At 28.0% G+C, this 20,771-nt stretch overlaps 1 protein-coding gene and 1 long non-coding RNA gene across 2 annotated transcripts; one reads left to right on the plus strand and one right to left on the minus strand.

Moving 5' to 3' along the window:
• Nucleotides 1-755: 755 nt before the first annotated feature.
• LOC114934913 (uncharacterized) lies at nt 756-1,397 on the plus strand (the record flags this gene model as incomplete). The annotated part of the gene is made up of 2 exons (XR_014924855.1): nt 756-898; nt 1,321-1,397. It is a non-coding gene; the product is annotated as an uncharacterized LOC114934913 (long non-coding RNA).
• Nucleotides 1,398-7,681: 6,284 nt separating this feature from the next.
• On the minus strand, nt 7,682-17,555 carry LOC114944872 (uncharacterized). The gene is given in 3 exon segments (XM_085483509.1): nt 7,682-9,362; nt 9,364-12,088; nt 17,212-17,555. Coding segments are annotated over 3 exon segments (4,023 nt in total). The 5' UTR covers nt 17,289-17,555; the 3' UTR covers nt 7,682-8,141.
• Nucleotides 17,556-20,771: the final 3,216 nt, after the last annotated feature.

The following is a 20,771-nucleotide window of genomic DNA, read 5'->3' on the forward strand; positions in this document are numbered from 1 at the left end:
GAAAAAGACCCATTTAAATTTATATAAATCAGTTAGGCACAAAATTACAGCAGCTAAAAATTATTATTACTATTATTTATTTATAAATTTTATTTGTGCGTGTAATTAAATTATATATATGGTATATACATGCAAAATAATTACCCACATATAACTTTTGTATAGTTGCTGATAAATACGTAAGATTCTTAATTCGTAGGAAATTGGGACGTACAGTGCCTGTGATTTTAGACATGGAATTAGTTCAATGTATTGAACTTATATTGAACTAGCGAAAGATGCAAATGTTTTTGAAAAAAATCCGTATCTGTTTGGCATACCTAGTAGTACCAAACGCCATTTCAAATATTTAAGAGCGTGTATCCTTATGCGATATTTTTCTAAAAAATGTGATGCACAAATACTACATTCTTTAAGAGGTACTGAATTACGTAAACATATTGCTACCACATGCATTACGTTAAATTTATCTGACAATGAAGTGGATGATTTGGCGAACTTTATGGTTATATCATATTCATACTTTGATTTAATAATTTCCAAACGTAACGTTTCATTGTTGCATTAGCCTTAATTTCATAAGTTTTGGTTTATAAGGACTTTCTTCTTCTAATTAAATAGATATATTAAAAATGCACAAAAGTTGAAAAAAGGCATACAATAATTAATATATTTTATACAAAAATTAATATATAAAAAGAACTTGTGGCATATATATAATAAGATAAATAGTGTATATACCTGAATTACTATTATTAGATTATGGGACATCACGAGAAAATTCATAAACGCCATTATCGGCAGTCAATAGCAACTATAGAGATAGTTCGTATGACAAAATTTCTTGAAGCAGCATTAGATGAAAATGAGCAACAGCAATCTAATAATAGTGATTCAGGTATATACACTATTTATCTTATTATATATATGCCACAAGTTCTTTTTATATATTAATTTTTGTATAAAATATATTAATTATTGTATGCCTTTTTTCAACTTTTCTGCATTTTTAATATATCTATTTAATTAGAAGAAAAAATCAGACAAAAGTCCTTATTAACCAAAATTTATGATATTAAGGCTAAAGCAACAATGAAACGTTACGTTTGGAACCTATTAAATCAAAGTATGAATATGATATATTCATTGAAATGGATTCAAATTGAGAATACGTTTCATTATTGTGTTCATTCTGCTTTACTCAATTTTTATGCATCGACGTCCGCGGTTGTAGCATATATTAGCCCTTAGTTTCAAGAATTGGTTACATATATATATACATATATAATAATTATCATAATATTGTGTTATTATTAACAGAAGAGGAAGAGATGCAAGAAACAAACAAAGATACTTCGAGTGCAGAATCGGAAAACGATGCCGAAACATGTATGATAAGTTCACTTAAGCCTTCTTTATTACGAACAGAAAGGAAATTACCGAAATTTCTTAGCGTAACAGATGAACAACAAAAATCTGTAAAAAAGAAAATCGTGCATCAAAACCATACTATAGTGAATAATGACAATGATTCTGACGAAACTTATTCCCCAAAGATAAAGAAACGTGGCAGTAGTAAGTTTATTTTCTCATTTTCACATATTGTATTCAGTTTTTATAAACTTATCAAGTCAGAGTGGATTTTCTTTTAAATATTATTTAGTATTATATTTTCATGTGACTATGTCAAAGTATATTAATATATTAAGCGTTTATTTATAATGCATTTTTTGATAGAATTTTAATGTACATAATAACAATATTTAATTAAAAAATAATAATGATAAATGATAAAGGTTCCACACACATTAGCTTAATTAAGTTATATATTTATTTATATTATTTGTATTTTTTATATTATTTTATATTATTTTATATTATTTTATATTATTTTATTTTTGCATTTCTATTTCTTTTTATTCTTATAATTATGACGTTATAATTTTAATATTTTCTTATTAATGAAAGTTTGTCAGTACTCTGAAGAGAATTTTAAAGTAATTTTATTCTACTAGTAATTTAAATAAAAATACATTTAAATAAAATTTAGGTAAATTATTGCTTTTTATATAGAAATATTTATTCTGATTCATAGATAATTAATTTATTTTGTAGCATCTCCATTTGGTATAACAAAACGAAGACGTTGGACGGAAGAAGAACGTAATACAATATTGAAAGAATTTCAAAAAGAAATTACCACTTCACAGCTGCCATCTAACAAAAAAATTTCCTGTATAAAAGAAAAAAATAAGTGCTTATTTAATCGATCCGTTGCTCAAATTAAAACGTGGATCCATAACTATATATCTGGCAAATTTAAGCGTCACTAAATGAATAAATATTTTTTCAGAAAATATTTATTTAGTCAAATCGGAAATATTTTAATTTTTTATTCAAAAATAATACGTAGATTACTTGTATTTAAGCAAATGCAAAAAATAAGTAGAATACCTAATTTTTATTATTTCAACACATAAAACTTAAAGTTAAGTTATGTATATGTAGAGTAGCAGTACTGTGTAGTTATATATTATAATTTTTATTGATAATATGTATTCATGATTACAAGTGCAATATGTGAAATTAATTATATAACACGTTAAGCTAAAAGTTAAGTTACATTGCGAGAATTTTATAAAAAAGAAAGCAAAAGCTACACAAGTTTTTTATTTTGATTTCTTCATATATTTATATTATATGTATAGAAGCAATACTTGTAAAGTTATTTATTTTAAATTTAACGTATAAGACGGGCAACAAGAGCCAAATCGCGGATGACAATGCGTTATCCTAACGAAACTAAATAATTTTTCGTTAGAATTAAATACCGGTGCACAAGGCACCAAATTTTTACTTGGACACGGCCAAGATTTTAAATATGAAATAATCTCATATTTTGAGATTTAATTTCAATACCCCTTTTAACCCCCCTACGGAAAATAAATAAATGAATGCAAGAGAAAAATATAGATCCGAAAATCGCTGAATCGGGAATCGAACCCGAGACCTTTCGCTTGCCGGGCGACTGCTCTTCCAGCTGAGCTATTCAGATCCTTTCGATTCTATACTTTTCTCTGTTATATATATTAATGTTGGTAAACAAACGCATTTTTTAAGCCAGCGTGTATCAAATATAAGAGTTTTTAACAAGGCTCTGTAATATAAATATAAATTTAACGTATAAGACGGGCAACAAGAGCCAAATCGCGGATGACAATGCGTTATCCTAACGAAACTAAATAATTTTTCGTTAGAATTAAATACCGGTGCACAAGGCACCAAATTTTTACTTGGACACGGCCAAGATTTTAAATATGAAATAATCTCATATTTTGAGATTTAATTTCAATACCCCTTTTAACCCCCCTACGTTAAATTTATATTTATATTACAGAGCCTTGTTAAAAACTCTTATATTTGATACACGCTGGCTTAAAAAATGCGTTTGTTTACCAACATTAATATATATAACAGAGAAAAGTATAGAATCGAAAGGACCTGAATAGCTCAGCTGGAAGAGCAGTCGCCCGGCAAGCGAAAGGTCTCGGGTTCGATTCCCGATTCAGCGATTTTCGGATCTATATTTTTCTCTTGCATTCATTTGTTTATTTTCCGTAGGGGGGTTAAAAGGGGTATTGAAATTAAATCTCAAAATATGAGATTATTTCATATTTAAAATCTTGGCCGTGTCCAAGTAAAAATTTGGTGCCTTGTGCACCGGTATTTAATTCTAACGAAAAATTATTTAGTTTCGTTAGGATAACGCATTGTCATCCGCGATTTGGCTCTTGTTGCCCGTCTTATACGTTAAATTTATATTTATATTACAGAGCCTTGTTAAAAACTCTTATATTTGATACACGCTGGCTTAAAAAATGCGTTTGTTTACCAACATTAATATATATAACAGAGAAAAGTATAGAATCGAAAGGATCTGAATAGCTCAGCTGGAAGAGCAGTCGCCCGGCAAGCGAAAGGTCTCGGGTTCGATTCCCGATTCAGCGATTTTCGGATCTATATTTTTCTCTTGCATTCATTTATTTATTTTCCGTAGGGGGGTTAAAAGGGGTATTGAAATTAAATCTCAAAATATGAGATTATTTCATATTTAAAATCTTGGCCGTGTCCAAGTAAAAATTTGGTGCCTTGTGCACCGGTATTTAATTCTAACGAAAAATTATTTAGTTTCGTTAGGATAACGCATTGTCATCCGCGATTTGGCTCTTGTTGCCCGTCTTATACGTTAAATTTATATTTATATTACAGAGCCTTGTTAAAAACTCTTATATTATTTATTTTAATTCTTTTATTGATAATATGTATTCATGATTACAAGTGCAACATACTATTATACATATATGTATTATGTTTGTGTTTTTATATATATAATATACATGTATATGCTCATACGTTCATTGTTCAATTATTATTTTACTAAATATATTTCAAATTGCTTTAAACAAATATATAAAAATACTTTTTTGAGACTATACATAGAAATATATTTTTACAATTCCTACTATCTACATATTTAATGTTTTATCCTTCTACTTTTTACATAACATTTATATTCATCAAATTGTAAAAAAAAATAAATCAGTAAAATTAATTTTGATACTAATTATTTAAATAATTGTCCTAAAACGGACAATTATGCTTTTTTTGATTAACTTTTAAAACAATATTTTATACAATTACAACTTCTGTAACATTATTATTTTGCATTGATCTAATAATATATATAAAACTGAGTCTGTTGCATTGAAATTTTCGTAATTTTTCAAGATTAATTTCTTGGAATATTACAAAAAGAGGGCCCTCCCGTTTCCTTAAGAGCTCCACAATATTTTTGTATCTCAAAATGTCTCAAATGTTTACTTATATTCCTGTCTTTTTAATTGAAAAAAATATTAAAATTAATTCTATATAGCAATGACAGATAGTTTGTAAGTAAAATATAGTGATTTTAAATAATTTATATAATTTTTTTATAAAAGGATTACATATATTATACTTGACAACTAGTAATATCTTGTGAATATACATTTCATAAATAACACAAGCGCAGAGAAGTAAATTGCATTAGATGTATCGTTTTCATCTAATATCTCTTCTATCAGAAATCTTTATCTTAACTACGATTTTATTTTAAATATCATAATTATATTTTCTCTCTCTCTCTCTCTCTCTCTTTCTTTCTTTTCAGGAGACGCGGTAGTGTCTCCGGCCATGTTCAAACCCTAAAAGACCTTAAAAAAGACACTACAAGTCTCTTATCCTGCACCATCAAAGTCCATCTTTTGGGGGTGTAGAACTACTAAAATATAAAAAATTTTAAATTGCACGTAATATAACCTGAAAGGCGGCATCGCCAAGAGTAATTTGAGCCAAGAAGAAATAAAATCGGTCAAGCCGTTCTGGAGATACAAGCGGTCAAAAAGTGACGTTTTTTATGAAAAATGAAGTAACGTCGTCTTCTTCTTCTCTGTCCGCGTCCGCTGACGTCATCAGGATTATATATATATATAATATGTCTTTCACCCTCTTTCACCCTGTTTCGTCTTCTTTCACCCTCTTTCATTCTCTCTCACCCTCTTTCGTCCTCTTTCACTCTCTTTCGTCCTCTCTAACCCTCTTTCATTCTTTCTCACCCTCTTTCACTCTCTTTTGTTCTCTTTCACCCTCTTTCGTCCTCTTTCACCTTCTTAATGATGAATTCCTAATTGCTTACACAAATTGCTTACATTGTATGTATGTATGTACCATCTCACATAATGCATATCTTAAAATATGATGTTAAAATAATGTAGATTAAAATATATTTTTATAATATTGCATATCGATGTTTCTTGTATGCTGCCTGTAAACAATTAAGAATATATATAAACAATGTTGTACTGTACTATTTTGAAAATTAAATCTCACATATGTCAGAGCATTGTGAAATAAGTGAAATATTTGCTAGAAAGAATTGATGGTGTTTCTCTGCAATAGCAATTCTGCAATAACTATCGTGTAACTACCATATGAATAAATGTTTGCAAGCATTATTTCTTGACTGTTTATGAAACTGTTCAGAGAAACCTGAATTATTATATCTTGATTGTTTGCATATTCGATGAATGATAATGGCTATTTAAAAGAAGAATTTCTTTATTTACTTTTGGAGTGTCATAATAATCGTTTTTTGAACATATGGTGTCGTCAAAATAGCTAGGGTATAAATGTACTATACTTAATTTTGTACTGTCGCTGTACTAACCGATCTACACTTAATTGCTTATACATATGTACCAGTGCATTTTACCACAAATCACAAGTAATGTATACATCAGAATGTCAATGTACTCTTATGTATACAATAAAATTTTTATTCTTTTTTGCTGTCGTCAAAATAGTAGACTGACATATATATATATATATATATATATATATATATATATAACTTGTATTTATCAGAATTGTTAATAGAAATTCTTTCTTGAAAATATATATTGTGATATTCACGATATATATACGCATCGATAACGAATTAATTTCATAATTTTGTTAACATGTCCTGAAAAGAACCATTACACAAATATAAATTTTTGTACTTTTATATTAAATAAAAAATTAATTGTAAAGCTTATAAATTTACTACATCGTTACTAGAGATCCTTTCTTGAAAATATATATTGTGATTCATGATATATATGCATCGATACAACATATTAATTTCGTAAATTTGTTAACATGTCCTGAAAAGAACCATTATACAAATTAATTTATGTATTTTTAAAGTATATTAAATAAGAAATAATATATAAAGCTTAAATTTATTAGAATCTTTATTAGAAATCATTCTTTGAAATATATATATTGTATTTTATATATATATACATTAGTACATATTAATTTCTATATTTTCTTAATATGTCCTGAAAAGAACCAGTATACAAATTAATTTATGTATTTTTAAAGTATATTAAATAGGAATTAATATATAAAGCTTATATTAACTAGAATCTTTATTAGAAATCATTCTTTGAAATATATATATTGTATTTTATATATATATTCATTAGTACATATTAATTTCTATATTTTCTTAATATGTCCTGAAATGTACCATTATACAAATAAATTTATATATATAAACAATATATATTAAAAGGTACATTTGAGGACAGTTCCTTTATATGTCCAAAGACAGTTTTCGGGACGCCCTGAAAACTGCCATTAGATACATAATTTTTTTCAGGACAGTCCTGAAAAGCAACAAAAGTCCTGGAAACTGCCATTGTGTCGCACACAATGTCCCGAAAACTACCTCTGCACATATATATATATATATATATATATATATATAACAATGTGTATATATATGTGTATATATATAACAATGTGTATATATAATTATTTTTTATAAAATTACAAGTTATATAAAATGGGACATCCTATTTAAATATCCTATATATATATATATATATATATATATATATATCCTATATATACATATATATATATATATATCCTATATATATATATATATATATATATATGTATATATAGGATATATATTTAAATAGAATGTCCCATTTTATATAACTTGTAATTTTATAAAAAATAATTATATATACACATTGTTACACATCATCTTATACGCATATATTTGCGTATAATGTCGATGATAAGAATATAAATATAAATGTGTTTTTTTTTACTTTATTTGAACACAATTTATTGTTCACTTTGACATACATAATATGTATATGTGTTTCTATATTTATATTTATATGATGAAAAGGTACAAGTGTCTGTACAATTTCTTTTAGACACTAAAAAACATGATATAAAATGTACTTCTAATTTAATTTTTTGTTGCTCTCTTATTTACACCTTTTAGTATAAAGCTTTTTCACCACGACAAGGTAGGTGTAAATCGAGAAAGAATTTTTGTTTCATTTTACAGGGAGAAGAGACAAGTGCTGATATTTATAGCAATATTGACATTTATGTATTATTTGCAAAATCGATATATATATAATTTCGATATATACAAAAACATGCACCTCTTTATGTATATATCGTTAGATATAAATACATAAAATTTGTGTTATATTTATTTGAGGCATCTTTTCCTAAAGATTCTTTTTTTAGAATTTTGGAAAAGGCGACAGTTTATTTTCTTCGATAATGTAAAGAAAATGTTGCCTCATATTATCAATACGATTCGAATATGTCATATTACAAGGATTTTCTCCTAAAGCTATAGTTGTAGCGAAAGCTGCAGCATAAATTCCACAACATGTGCCATCAGGTTGTTTTTGAACCTTTTCAAATATAATATCATTTGCACTTATTTGTGGATAACGACGATGAATGTAATTTTTTTCTTTAGGCACCAATTTATTGTATGTACAATCGGGTAGACTGTCATACACTCGAAGCTTGGTGCCGTCAAAAAATATACATCGCCAATGATTACTGCAATTTCCTCCAATAATTTGTAAGCTTTTGTCGCTACGACTTGCTTCAATTAAATGAGAATATTCTAAATATAACACACTTTGTGTTTCAAAAGGACATGTATTTTTTACGACGCGCAAGAATTTGTCCAATGAATCGTCGTTTATTAGACTATCCACAGGTAATACATTTTTCTCTATTTCACTATCAGATATAGGATGATTATCGAGAAAATTTTTTTGTCGTGCCATATCGTTTTCAGTTAGTTCTTTTTTATTTTGTGAGTAACTATTTACAATAGCGCAATCGTCATCTTGTTCCGCACTTATAACAGTAACAGGAGTGACAGTTGCTTTCATAGATAAACTATTATATTCGCAACATTGACTTTCTTTGATAATATTTTTGTTTTCTGTATTACATTGTCGACAACTATTTAATTTTTTTACCCCTTTTTGAGCTTCTATTATATAATCTGGATTTCTAATAGGCATATGTCTATTATGCCGACTATCCAAGATTTCTGGCAGCATGCAATTATAATAGAAATTTGTTAAAAAGGGTAGCATTTTATTACTCCAAAAATCATTATCCTTTATAACACGTATTATTTTTAAGCTTTTTGGCGTCCTCATAGTAAAAACACAATATTCTCGCCGCGTTATATTTAACTGGCCTTGAATTTGATAGAAATATTTATGATTTTTATTTATTTGTTCTGAATTTTTCTTATCAAAGATGTTCTTTAGTGGAGTCATCTTTATAGCTTCTTCAGCTGTTAAGTTCTTAGCTGAGTGCGGACATTTTATTTCTACCAGACCGTCTTCATCTATAAGTCCATCTGGAGAAGCACCCAAGTATGGATGTTCAATATCAATGAATAATCCACAAGGTTTAATCTCTTTTTTTTAGTATTTCGACTAATTCTTTTCTCGCAATTGGTTCTTTTTCGCGACCATATTTTATTGCCTCGGTTTCAATAGCAGAAGGATATAAAATATTTTTCACAGGCAATGCGCAAGACGTTTTCATTCTTTTACAACATACGGTTCCAAAATTAGATGCCGTTAACATTTTACGTCTCAATTGTAGCCATTGTTGTGATTCATTTTGTTTTGTAGTGTCGCGTTCAATTTTTTGCCAATTTTTTGCATTTTCGGACAATTTTTTAAAATGATTTTGTCGAAATTGCTCGATTACATCGGACGGTAGATCCGGTTTTTGCGAGTGTGGACCATAATAAGAGTCTGTTCCCGATTTTTGTTTGAATTTTTTTGATCTTCCTTCTATTTGTCGATACTCTTTATTTTTTTCTAATTTTTTTCTTCGGCGCTTCTCCAACTTCTCGACAATAGGCGGAACAGTCTTATTCATGCTTTTATGTACTTCTGTAATTACTTGTTGCGTATTAAATTGCAAAACTGCCCCCGCAACTCTAGCATTGTAACCACCTTTTTTATTAACAAGAATACGTTTGCCGCCAATTTGTGCGCAGATCGACGAATTAAATGACTCTGTAATGTTATTCGTATAATTTAACAATAAGCTGTCAGAGTAACCACTTATATACTCGACAGCTTCTTCTATTTCTAAATAGAGACCATGTGATTTTAAAGAATCTATATAATTTTCTTCTCTATCGCAAGTCTCTTTGCCACGTTCTTTGCATTGCTTGTGATCGCCAAAAACATGCCTAGGAATGTTTAAAATATCTGTTTGTAATTCCATAGCCTGACGATGTTGAGGTTGCCGTTCTTGTCTTCGTAGAGCGGCTGCCTCAGTTATTTCCTTTCGTATTTCTAAAATTTTGTTTTTTATTACATTTCGCACTTGTATTAAGCCAGGCCGTCTGGATGTTTTTGGCCGAGTTTTCTCTGCTACAGTTTTAATTTTTTTACATAAATTACGTAGCAGATGATTCGTGCATTCTATTTTGGTAACTGTTATCATATGTTCTCCGTATGGATTATTATTTTTAATACTTTGGTATACGCTACTGTCACCGTCAGCAACAAACGTTTTAAAAATTAGACCATGCATTTCGAGGCTACAATTAAAACCTTCTGCAATGGCATCGCTCTCCATTTTTGTGGAGCTTACGTTGCGATCAAAATTTTTATAGCAATTGTGAGTTTTCGGCTCGATACCTCTTCGCTCTGCCATATCGCATATTATGCAATATTTATTTTTAACACCGACGTAGAGAACCTTTCTCGTGCGGTAACCAATTATGGCTCCAATACCGGCAGGAGAGTCGTACGTGGTACCATACGATCTTTTCATCCAACTACCATCCGCTACAACTGTTATATACGGAATACCGTTTATAACTTCGTTGTTATCAAGAGCGATTTTTTTTTCAATTTCACCAGCCGTTTTCATATTTTCTATAGATGTGTTTACAAACTCGTCGACTAATTTGTCTCTACTCTTGATGTACATTGGCTCGGACATGCTAGGAACATTCATGACTGCAAGCTGCTTTTCCAGCTGGGCATAACCAGTTCCCACAGTAAGTGTTCCTGCTACAGCAGCCGTATTAATGTCCATTATTTCCGGTTTTGTGGGTTCTGACCAAATGCTGGCTTTTGTTTTGCACATTTTACATTGGAAGAACAGCTGGGTTTTCAACCCACATTTTTCAGACTTTATAAGTAACAAATTTTCAATTGACGAGCAGTCCAGTGCTTTATTATGTCTGTCAAAGATTCTGTGCAGCTCAGTCCATATAAAAAAGAAGTCCATAATGCGACGGCCTGCAGGCAAATTTTCTTTGATATCATCTTTATCAATAGAGCTCTTTTTAATTTTTTCTATAACATAATATTTGTCATCTTCGACACCATTTTCTACATTGCATATATCTGTATTTGACTCTAGACATCGCATTACTTGAATATTAGAATCCATTGTATCGGTAAATGATTCTACCGATTTTTCAAAATCAATGGATTTATCATAATGCATGCTTTTGGAGTCATTGGAATCATCAATATACATGCTTTCGAAACATTTATCTATGCCAAGTTTAACATTTTGCTTTACAGAATACATAGCTGTATTTGACTTCTGATACAGCATTGATTGGATTTTCGAATCCGTCGTATCGGGAAATAATTCTTCCGATTCGACGGATTCGCTAGTATCCTCAACGCTTCTCGAGTCAATTAACTTTTCGTTATCGTCGAAAAGACAAATATCTTGTTCGACATACATGCATGTATTTGACTCGAGACACTGCATTGTTTTGATATTTGAATCCGTCGTATCGGGAAATAATTCTTCCGATTTGTTTAAATCGACGGATTTGCTAGTATCCTCAACGCTTCTCGAGTCAATTAACTTTTCGTTATCGTCGAAAAGACGAATATCTTGTTCGACATACATGCATGTATTTGACTCGAGACACTGCATTGTTTTGATATTTGAATACGTCATATCGGGAAATAATTCATCCGATGTTTTAAAGTCGACGGATTCCATACTAACATCTTCAATGCTTCTCGAGTCTAATTTATTAGCTAATCGAACATCTTGTTCGACATTATACATACCTGTATCACTTACAATTTGACACATCTCCGACAAGTTTTTTACGTCTTGCTTTGTCTTCTCACTGATAAGTAACTGTCGCCTGCAAGAAAACATTTATTGATAAGTATTTTGTTAAATATTATTATAAAAATTATAAAAAATATTTATAAATATTTTTGAAAACAAAATCTTTTAAAAATAAATTTTATTTAATTAAAAATAAATGTGAGACGACCCAACTGGCTTAAATTAATTCTTATTATTATTAGTTTGATGCCATGTACAAGAAAAGACAACGTTTCGACCTTAGGTTTAGGTCCTTATCAAGTCTAAAATTAATATTAAAAAATACAATAGATGTACATACAAGAATTTTGATTTTTAAGAAGTAAAGCGCAAACCAAGATTATAATAACAATTTAAACGTACCTTACAAATTCTTTAGTGCAATATATAATTAATTTTTTTCATTTTACATATTTCAATATAAATACTGTGTCACGTAAACGTTCAGTATGGATGGTAAAGACGAACTAATTAAACAGCTTTGATTATTCTATCATAGATCGGATTCAAATTCTCTGTGTCTTTCTGTAGGTTGATCGTGTTATTAAATTTTTTTATAAAAAACATTTCAGCAATCTCTCTTTTCCTAGTGTTTGTTTCTCGATGTAAAATATTTAAGTTTGTCCATTTAAAGTCATGCGAAAAATCATTTCTATGTTTGCTTATAACATTTTGATTGCTGACATGCATTTTTATATTATTCATATGTTCTTTAATCCGAGTATTAAGGTGTCTTTTAGTTTGTCCGATGTATGTGGCGTCACAGTCATTGCAGTCAACTTTATAAACTATCTCGGTCATATCGGCTTTAGGTAATTTGTCTTTTCGGGGTTTAATATAAAAATGCATGTCAGCAATCAAAATGTTATAAGCAAACATAGAAATGATTTTTCGCATGACTTTAAATGGACAAACTTAAATATTTTACATCGAGAAACAAACACTAGGAAGAGAGAGATTGCTGAAATGTTTTTTATAAAAAAATTTAATAACACGATCAACCTACAGAAAGACACAGAGAATTTGAATCCGATCTATGATAGAATAATCAAAGCTGTTTAATTTAGTTTGTTTTTACCATCCATACTGAACGTTTACGTGACACAGTATTTATATTGAAATATGTAAAATGAAAAAATTAATTATATATTGCACTAAAGAATTTGTAAGGTACGTTTAAATTGTTATTATAATCTTGGTTTGCGCTTTACTTTCTTAAAAATCAAAATTCTTGTATGTACATCTATTGTATTTTTTAATGTTAATTTTAGACTTGATAAGGACCTAAACCTAAGGTCGAAACGTTGTCTTTTCTTGTACATGGCATCAAATTAATAATAATAAGAATTAATTTAAGCCAGTTGGGTCGTCTCACATTTATTTTTAATTTTATTCATCACTGGCGATACAAGATATCTACTATTAACTTTATTTTAATGTACAATTAAAAATAAATTATTAATTATAAAATTATGTATTACTGAAAAAATAGATAGCTAACAATATAAATACTACTACTGTAGCGCACATGCAAACCACATCTAATGTAAAATTGTAATTGTAATTGTGTAATATTTTTTTTAATTATCAGCACACGAATAGATCGCCTCTGGATTTAATATAACCAGCACACGAATAGACCGCCTCTGGATTTTATATAATTCAGCCCACGAAAAGATCGCCTCTAGATCAAATTTTGTATAACCAGAACACACATGCAAATCGTTTCTAATCTAGAAAGTTACCAGCACACGTATAGATCGCCTCTGGATTTAATATAACCAGCACACGAATTAATCGCCTCTGGATTTAATATAACCAGCACACGAATTGATCGCCTCTGGATTTAATATAACCAGCACACGAATTGATCGCCTCTGGATTTAATATAACCAGCACACGAATAGACCGCCTCTGGATTTTATATAACCAGCCCACGAAAAGATCGCCTCTGGTGCTAACAACTGTAATAATAAAAGTATAATACTCTTTATATTACTACTACTACTACTACTACTACTACTACTACTACTACCTACCACTACCACCACTACCACCACTACCACCACTACCACCACTACCACCACTACCACCACTACCACCACTACCACCACTACCACCACTACCACCACTACCACCACTACTCTGTAAATTTAGTATATATATTGTATAAAGTAATTTATTTTCAAAGATTTTGTTTTCAAGATAGATAACAAAATAAAAATAAACAGATTTTTTTATTTATACTTTTACGGTATTATTATATTATTTTTTTCTTGGTAATAACTAATTTCTTTACAAGTATTAAAATAAAAATATTTTGTAGTATATCCTTCTCAATATAACAAAATAGCAATATTTACAATATTAAAAATAGGCTTTTAGCAACATTTTAAATTGTCTCAGAATTCACTCATGGATATAACATTTCAAGAACAAGTTGTCAATTACTCTGTATCTAAAAATTATACAAAAAGTATTTTTTATACTTTGGTAAAAAAATTAGTACAGTTCGTACTAGTAAAGTATATAAAAATTAAAAATATGAAAACATTTTTTTAAATAAAATTTATTATTTTATTATTTTTTATTTATTTTTATTTGAAATAAAAATGTTTAAAAAATGTAAGTAAAAAACAATTTAAATATAATTTCTAATAATAATTTATAATAATTTTTAAAATTAATTTAACAAATTTGTAATTAAAAAATGTTAACAAATAATATATAAAATATTATTTAATTGTTATTATATATAAAATTATTGTAAAACAGAACAAAAAAATTTCCACAATTTTTATACAGCGTATCTCAAAATATCAAAACTTTGGGTGTGTAAAGAAAATGGAGAAAATATTATATTTCAGATTTACTCATTTATGCTGTGTTGTAGAAAATCACCAAAAAAATATTAGTTTATTCAACATTTGAATGTACGCGATATATTGTCACCAGTCTAATGAATTCACATGTACATTTTTGAAGAGTAATAACTGTAATATAATTTGTAAGAAAACAACAGAGATGTAAATATAAACAAATAAAAGTAAGCAGGTTACTATCTTGCATTTATTTATAATTTTATAATTTTATTTTAGGAAACTTTCTTTTTTTCTATAACGTATTTTATTTAATAATAATGCAAACAAAAAATATGGTACAGAAATTTAAAGCAGTAATAAAATATATCAAAAAATATCATAAAATAAACATTGCAAAATATAAAATTAGAGCAAATTAAAAATCTTTGAAGTAAAATAAGATAGAGCCGTGATAACAAAATTATTGTATGGTTTTTTTTGTTTGCGTTTATTTTATTCTCTTTTTATTTAAAATTAGTCTGTTACTCATTAGAAGTGTACAAGTAAATTAATAATACATGTAACAATATGTACATATTTGAATGAATTTACCAACATGGCTTTATTTTCTTTAAAATAAAGCAAAAATGAGCAAAGTTCATAGCTGGGTAAGCATGCTATTATAAAAGTGTCCCCAACGAGTTTCGTAATGACATTTGGCCTGTCTTTTTCTAACTGTAAAAAACACAATTTTTCCAAAAGTTTTGCTCCCTAACTCTATAATTTCCTGAGAGAAGGTTATTTTTATTTTAATTCTTTTTTCTATCGCAAATATTTTACATCATCACATAAATTTTTTGCAGAATCAACCAAAGACACTAAAAAAAATTTTTTTTGGTTTCTCGAATAAAAACTCGATAAATTTAAATAAAATAAAGAAATGGCCTTTTCAGAATGTTTCTTTCGAGGTTCAATAACCAAACTTTTACAGAATATTCTTTTTTTTATGTCTGAATACTTTCAAAGTTTTCAATTTTTTTCAAGTTGTTGGAATATCTTAAAAAAAATAAAAATTATTTTTTAGCATTATATTCAAAAATTTAAAAGAGCTAATTTCTTCGCATATAGAAATTTACTTTTCGATTACATCTTTGTAAAAGTTGCTGTAATTTTTGTATAAACATAATTTTATATTTTTTATGTATGATCAAAACTATAATTGTTATAAGAAAAATAAATAATGTTTGGAAATAATGCAAAAAAAGTAATTTTTATTTTTTTTTAAATGATGCACCAACTCGAAAAATTTGAAACAATTTGAGAGTATTGAGACAAAGACAAAATATTCTGTAAAAGTTTTGTGATTGAACCTCGAAAGGAACGTACTGAAAAGGCCATTTCTTTATTTTATTTAAAATTTTTAATTGAGTTTTTATTCGAGAATAAAAAAAATTTTTTTGGTGTCTTTGGTTTATTAGAATTTAGCAAAAAATTGATGTGTGATAATGTAAAATATTTGCGATAGAGAAAAGAAATAAAAATAACCTTTTCTCTGGACATTATAGAGTTAGGGAGCAAAACTAGGAAAAATTGTTTTTTATAGTTAGAAAATGACAGGCCAAATGTCATTTATAAACTAGTTGGGGGCACTATGCTTGCCCGGCTATATCTTTTGCAACAATTATAAAATTTTTTTTTATTCTTTATGCACTCAAAGCTTGGAATACGTTGGGATACTCTGTTTGGGTTCGGCAAAGTAAATCTAAGACGTTGCAGACGTCTCTTTCTTTACTCTATTTTTGTTCTATTACAATACACTGATTGGAAAATTTCAGGCCACAGTATTTTTAAGTGTAATTCTACTTTTAGTCTATTTATCTATAATTATATATAATTATATTGTAAGTTTAATTTATTTTCATTAAAATTTAAAAAACTGTAAGGTACAATATAATTGGGTTATAAAATTATGATACGCCTTGTTTTACGAATTTAGTTTAAAATATTTTTTTCAAAATCGCATTATTCATGAAATATTCCACCTTTTTTGGACTTCTGGTCACTCTGTATAAATCTAATGTAAGAAAAAAATTATTAAAAATATTTTTTTTTTTAAAGTATTTTTTACATCACTAATAAATTTATATATAATAAATAACAGAATAAGTCAAAAGAGCATCCAGACGTTTCAGATTGCTTCGCCGAACCCAAGTTCTATACAGAATGTCTGAAAATTCGCGGAACACTCGAGAAGGTAGAGAATGATACAGAACTTTTCTGTTCAGATAACACTCTCTACCTTCCCAGGGTGTTCTGCGAATTTTCGGACACCTAAATTTAAAATGGTGTTACTAACCTTTTCATCCATCCTTTCTTTCGCGACATCCTGCGGCGAGTGAGAGGCAAATGTGTTTTGTCGTATTTTCTTCCCATCACTTTTATAATATATTCTTCTTTTACTTGTATACACTCTTCTAAACACTTCTATACACTTACTACTATAAACACTATACAGCTTTCACTACACGTATATACACAGTCTGTCTAGACTCAACGTGTGTAAGTCAGCTGTTATCTCGCGCTATTACTGCAAGCCGCGTACAGATAGCAGTACACAATGCGCGCAAGTGTAGGTATGTACCAGCCCGGTCATACGCGCAATAGACGTTTTTGGCGCGTAAGCAAAATAACTTATTTTATTTTTCGTATATATGTAGATCTGTTTATATATTCACGACGAAAAAGACATTGATTTGTAAGAAATGTTTATACGTAAACTCGCTATTAGACATAATTATTTATACATATAATTATCATATGTATTTTTATTTGATTCACGTTTTTTTTAAACCGTTTGTATATACATAAAGTGATTAGTGGTATTTAATTTTAGCTAAATACTTATCACATAGATATAATAATATTGTCAAAGGTGAACTAAATATTTAGAAGAACGTTTTGAATTACAACACATTTATACCTAAAAAACTGCAAACTGTATGTACATGTATATTTGTCTATAAGTAAACATCTTTTTTATGATGAATATCCCTTTCCAAAAAGTGCATGTTATGTATTCTCGCAATATCTCGAATGTATTGTTGCCTTTTTATCGTGATGCCGATTGGTTGTTGGTTGTCGAGCATTTCGTGCGCTATGACTTGATTCACTCGTATCCTCGTATGTTGGTTATACGATATGACTGTCAAACTGTCATACTGATAAACTGTCATACTGATAATTAATATGAAAGAAATTAAATAACACAAGCGCGCGCTGAACAATTCTATTACAATTTTCTATTGTAACAAAGGTAAGGTAATTGTAGCAATGCAAGTATAATTAAATATAATATAATATAATATAAATATAATATAGTAACCTATTTATAATATAGTAACCTATTTAAATTATAATAATTTTTTAAATTAATATTCATATAAAAATATATATTAATATATATATATATATATATATTAATATTAATTTAATTTCTTACCATTGTAACGATCATGTGTTATAAATTATATTGTATATAATAGAAAGAAAGAAAGTGACGGAGATTAATCGAGAGAAATAGAGAAAGGAAAAAGGACCATAGAAAAGAAAAAAAAAGAGAAAGAAGAGAAAAGAGAATTTGTAAAAAATAAAGAAAGATAAAAACACAAAGAAGGAAGAAAGAAATATATAATATTATATAAATAAATTTATTTTTTATAAATTTAATAAGTGTATATATATATATATAAATATAAATATATACATATATATATATATATACATATATTTATATAGGGCATATCACACATAAATCAATCACTTTTTTATTTGCTTTATTTTTTTTATGTTTTTGCATTTATTGAAAGTTGTTTCCATGATTTGAAAATATTTAGACATTCTTGAATAGTATTTTGCAATTTCATACCACCGTAACGATCATATCAATTTTAATCTAATTTATTTTTTTCCCTCAATGAGACCCCTTCGATTATTTTCTAAAAAATTGATAACATTTGCGACTTAAATACAAAATTTTTGAGCCATAAACAAAGAGGGGATTCAAATAATTTCAACTTTTTAACACCATTTTTTGAAATTTTTTTTTTCGACAATTACATTCTTTAATTTTTTATATTACTCCAATAAAACAGAAAAAGTTTACAAAGATAATAATTATATAGTTTAAAATGTTAGTAGTCGAAAAATAATTTTAATATTATTTATAACTATTTTTTTGCTATTTTGCTCGAAATAATGTTTGTTAATTTATTAGACGACTCGTATCGAAAGAAAAACTTTGCAAATAAAAGACTTTAATTAAATATAATACATTTTATTAAAAATTATAACAAAGAAAAAGAAAATAATTAAAAAATAAATTATTTTAATAAATTATTTAAATTATTAAAAAATAAATGTTATGTTATAATTTTTAATAAAATAAGAGCCAAATCGCGGATGATAGTGCATTTATTTCCTTAGGGGGGAACAGAGGATGTATTGAATTAAATCTCTTGTAGAGATTATAATCTCTAAAAACTCACCTTTAAAAAAAGGTAAAAAAAGGCGACCAGTTAAGGGCACGCCATTAACAAAAATTATCCATTGCAAACCCATGTAGAATCCTATCCTATTGCAAACCCATGTAGAATCCTATGAAAAATTAATCATTGCAAACCCATGTAGAATCCTAGGCAAAATTAACCATTGCAAACCCATGTAGAATCGTACCCATTGCAAACCTATGTAGAATCCTATGAAAAATTAACCATTGCAAACTCATGTAGAATCCTATGAAAAATTAACCATTGCAAACCCATGTAGAATTGTATTAAAAATTATCCATTGCAAACTTATGTAGAATCCTACATTGCAAACCCATGTACAATAGAATTGTATGAAAAATTATCGATTATAAACCCATGTACAATCGTAACAAAAGTAATGAAATAAAAAAAAAATTGCGCCAAGTGAAAGTAGAAACTTGTACCAGTGGAAAATTAAAGTTGCAGACATATATAGAGTCGTATAATGAATCAGTAAAAATTTAAATTTGCAAATGTAGAATCGTACCATAAAAAAACTTATCTTTTAAAAAAAAAGATAAACAAGATGCCAAGTCCATGCGCCATGTGAAAAAGAAATAAAAAAATTTTAGTTAAAAAAACTGGGCGCGCTGCTAAGTTTCAAAATTACAATGCACCTTAAAGTAACATTAATTAATTTAAACACAAAACATATTTTAACTGTAATGAGTTTAAAAGTAACAATTTAATTTTAATATTGTTAGAATATTATTTAGCAGCGCTCCCAGTTTTTTTAACTAAAATTTTTTTATTTCTTTTTCACATGGCGCATGGACTTGGCATCTTGTTTATCTTTTTTTTTAAAAGATAAGTTTTTTTATGGTACGATTCTACATTTGCAAATTTAAATTTTTACTGATTCATTATACGACTCTATATATGTCTGCAACTTTAATTTTCCACTGGTACAAGTTTCTACTTTCACTTGGCGCAATTTTTTTTTTATTTCATTACTTTTGTTACGATTGTACATGGGTTTATAATCGATAATTTTTCATACAATTCTATTGTACATGGGTTTGCAATGTAGGATTCTACATAAGTTTGCAATGGATAATTTTTAATACAATTCTACATGGGTTTGCAATGGTTAATTTTTCATAGGATTCTACATGAGTTTGCAATGGTTAATTTTTCATAGGATTCTACATAGGTTTGCAATGGGTACGATTCTACATGGGTTTGCAATGGTTAATTTTGCCTAGGATTCTACATGGGTTTGCAATGATTAATTTTTCATAGGATTCTACATGGGTTCGCAATAGGATAGGATTCTACATGGGTTTGCAATGGATAATTTTTGTTAATGGCGTGCCCTTAACTGGTCGCC

The sequence above is a fragment of the Nylanderia fulva genome, unplaced genomic scaffold, assembly GCF_048542155.1.
Source record: "Nylanderia fulva isolate GAGA-0341 unplaced genomic scaffold, ASM4854215v1 Scaffold252, whole genome shotgun sequence".
Classification (NCBI taxonomy): Eukaryota; Metazoa; Arthropoda; class Insecta; order Hymenoptera; family Formicidae; genus Nylanderia; species Nylanderia fulva.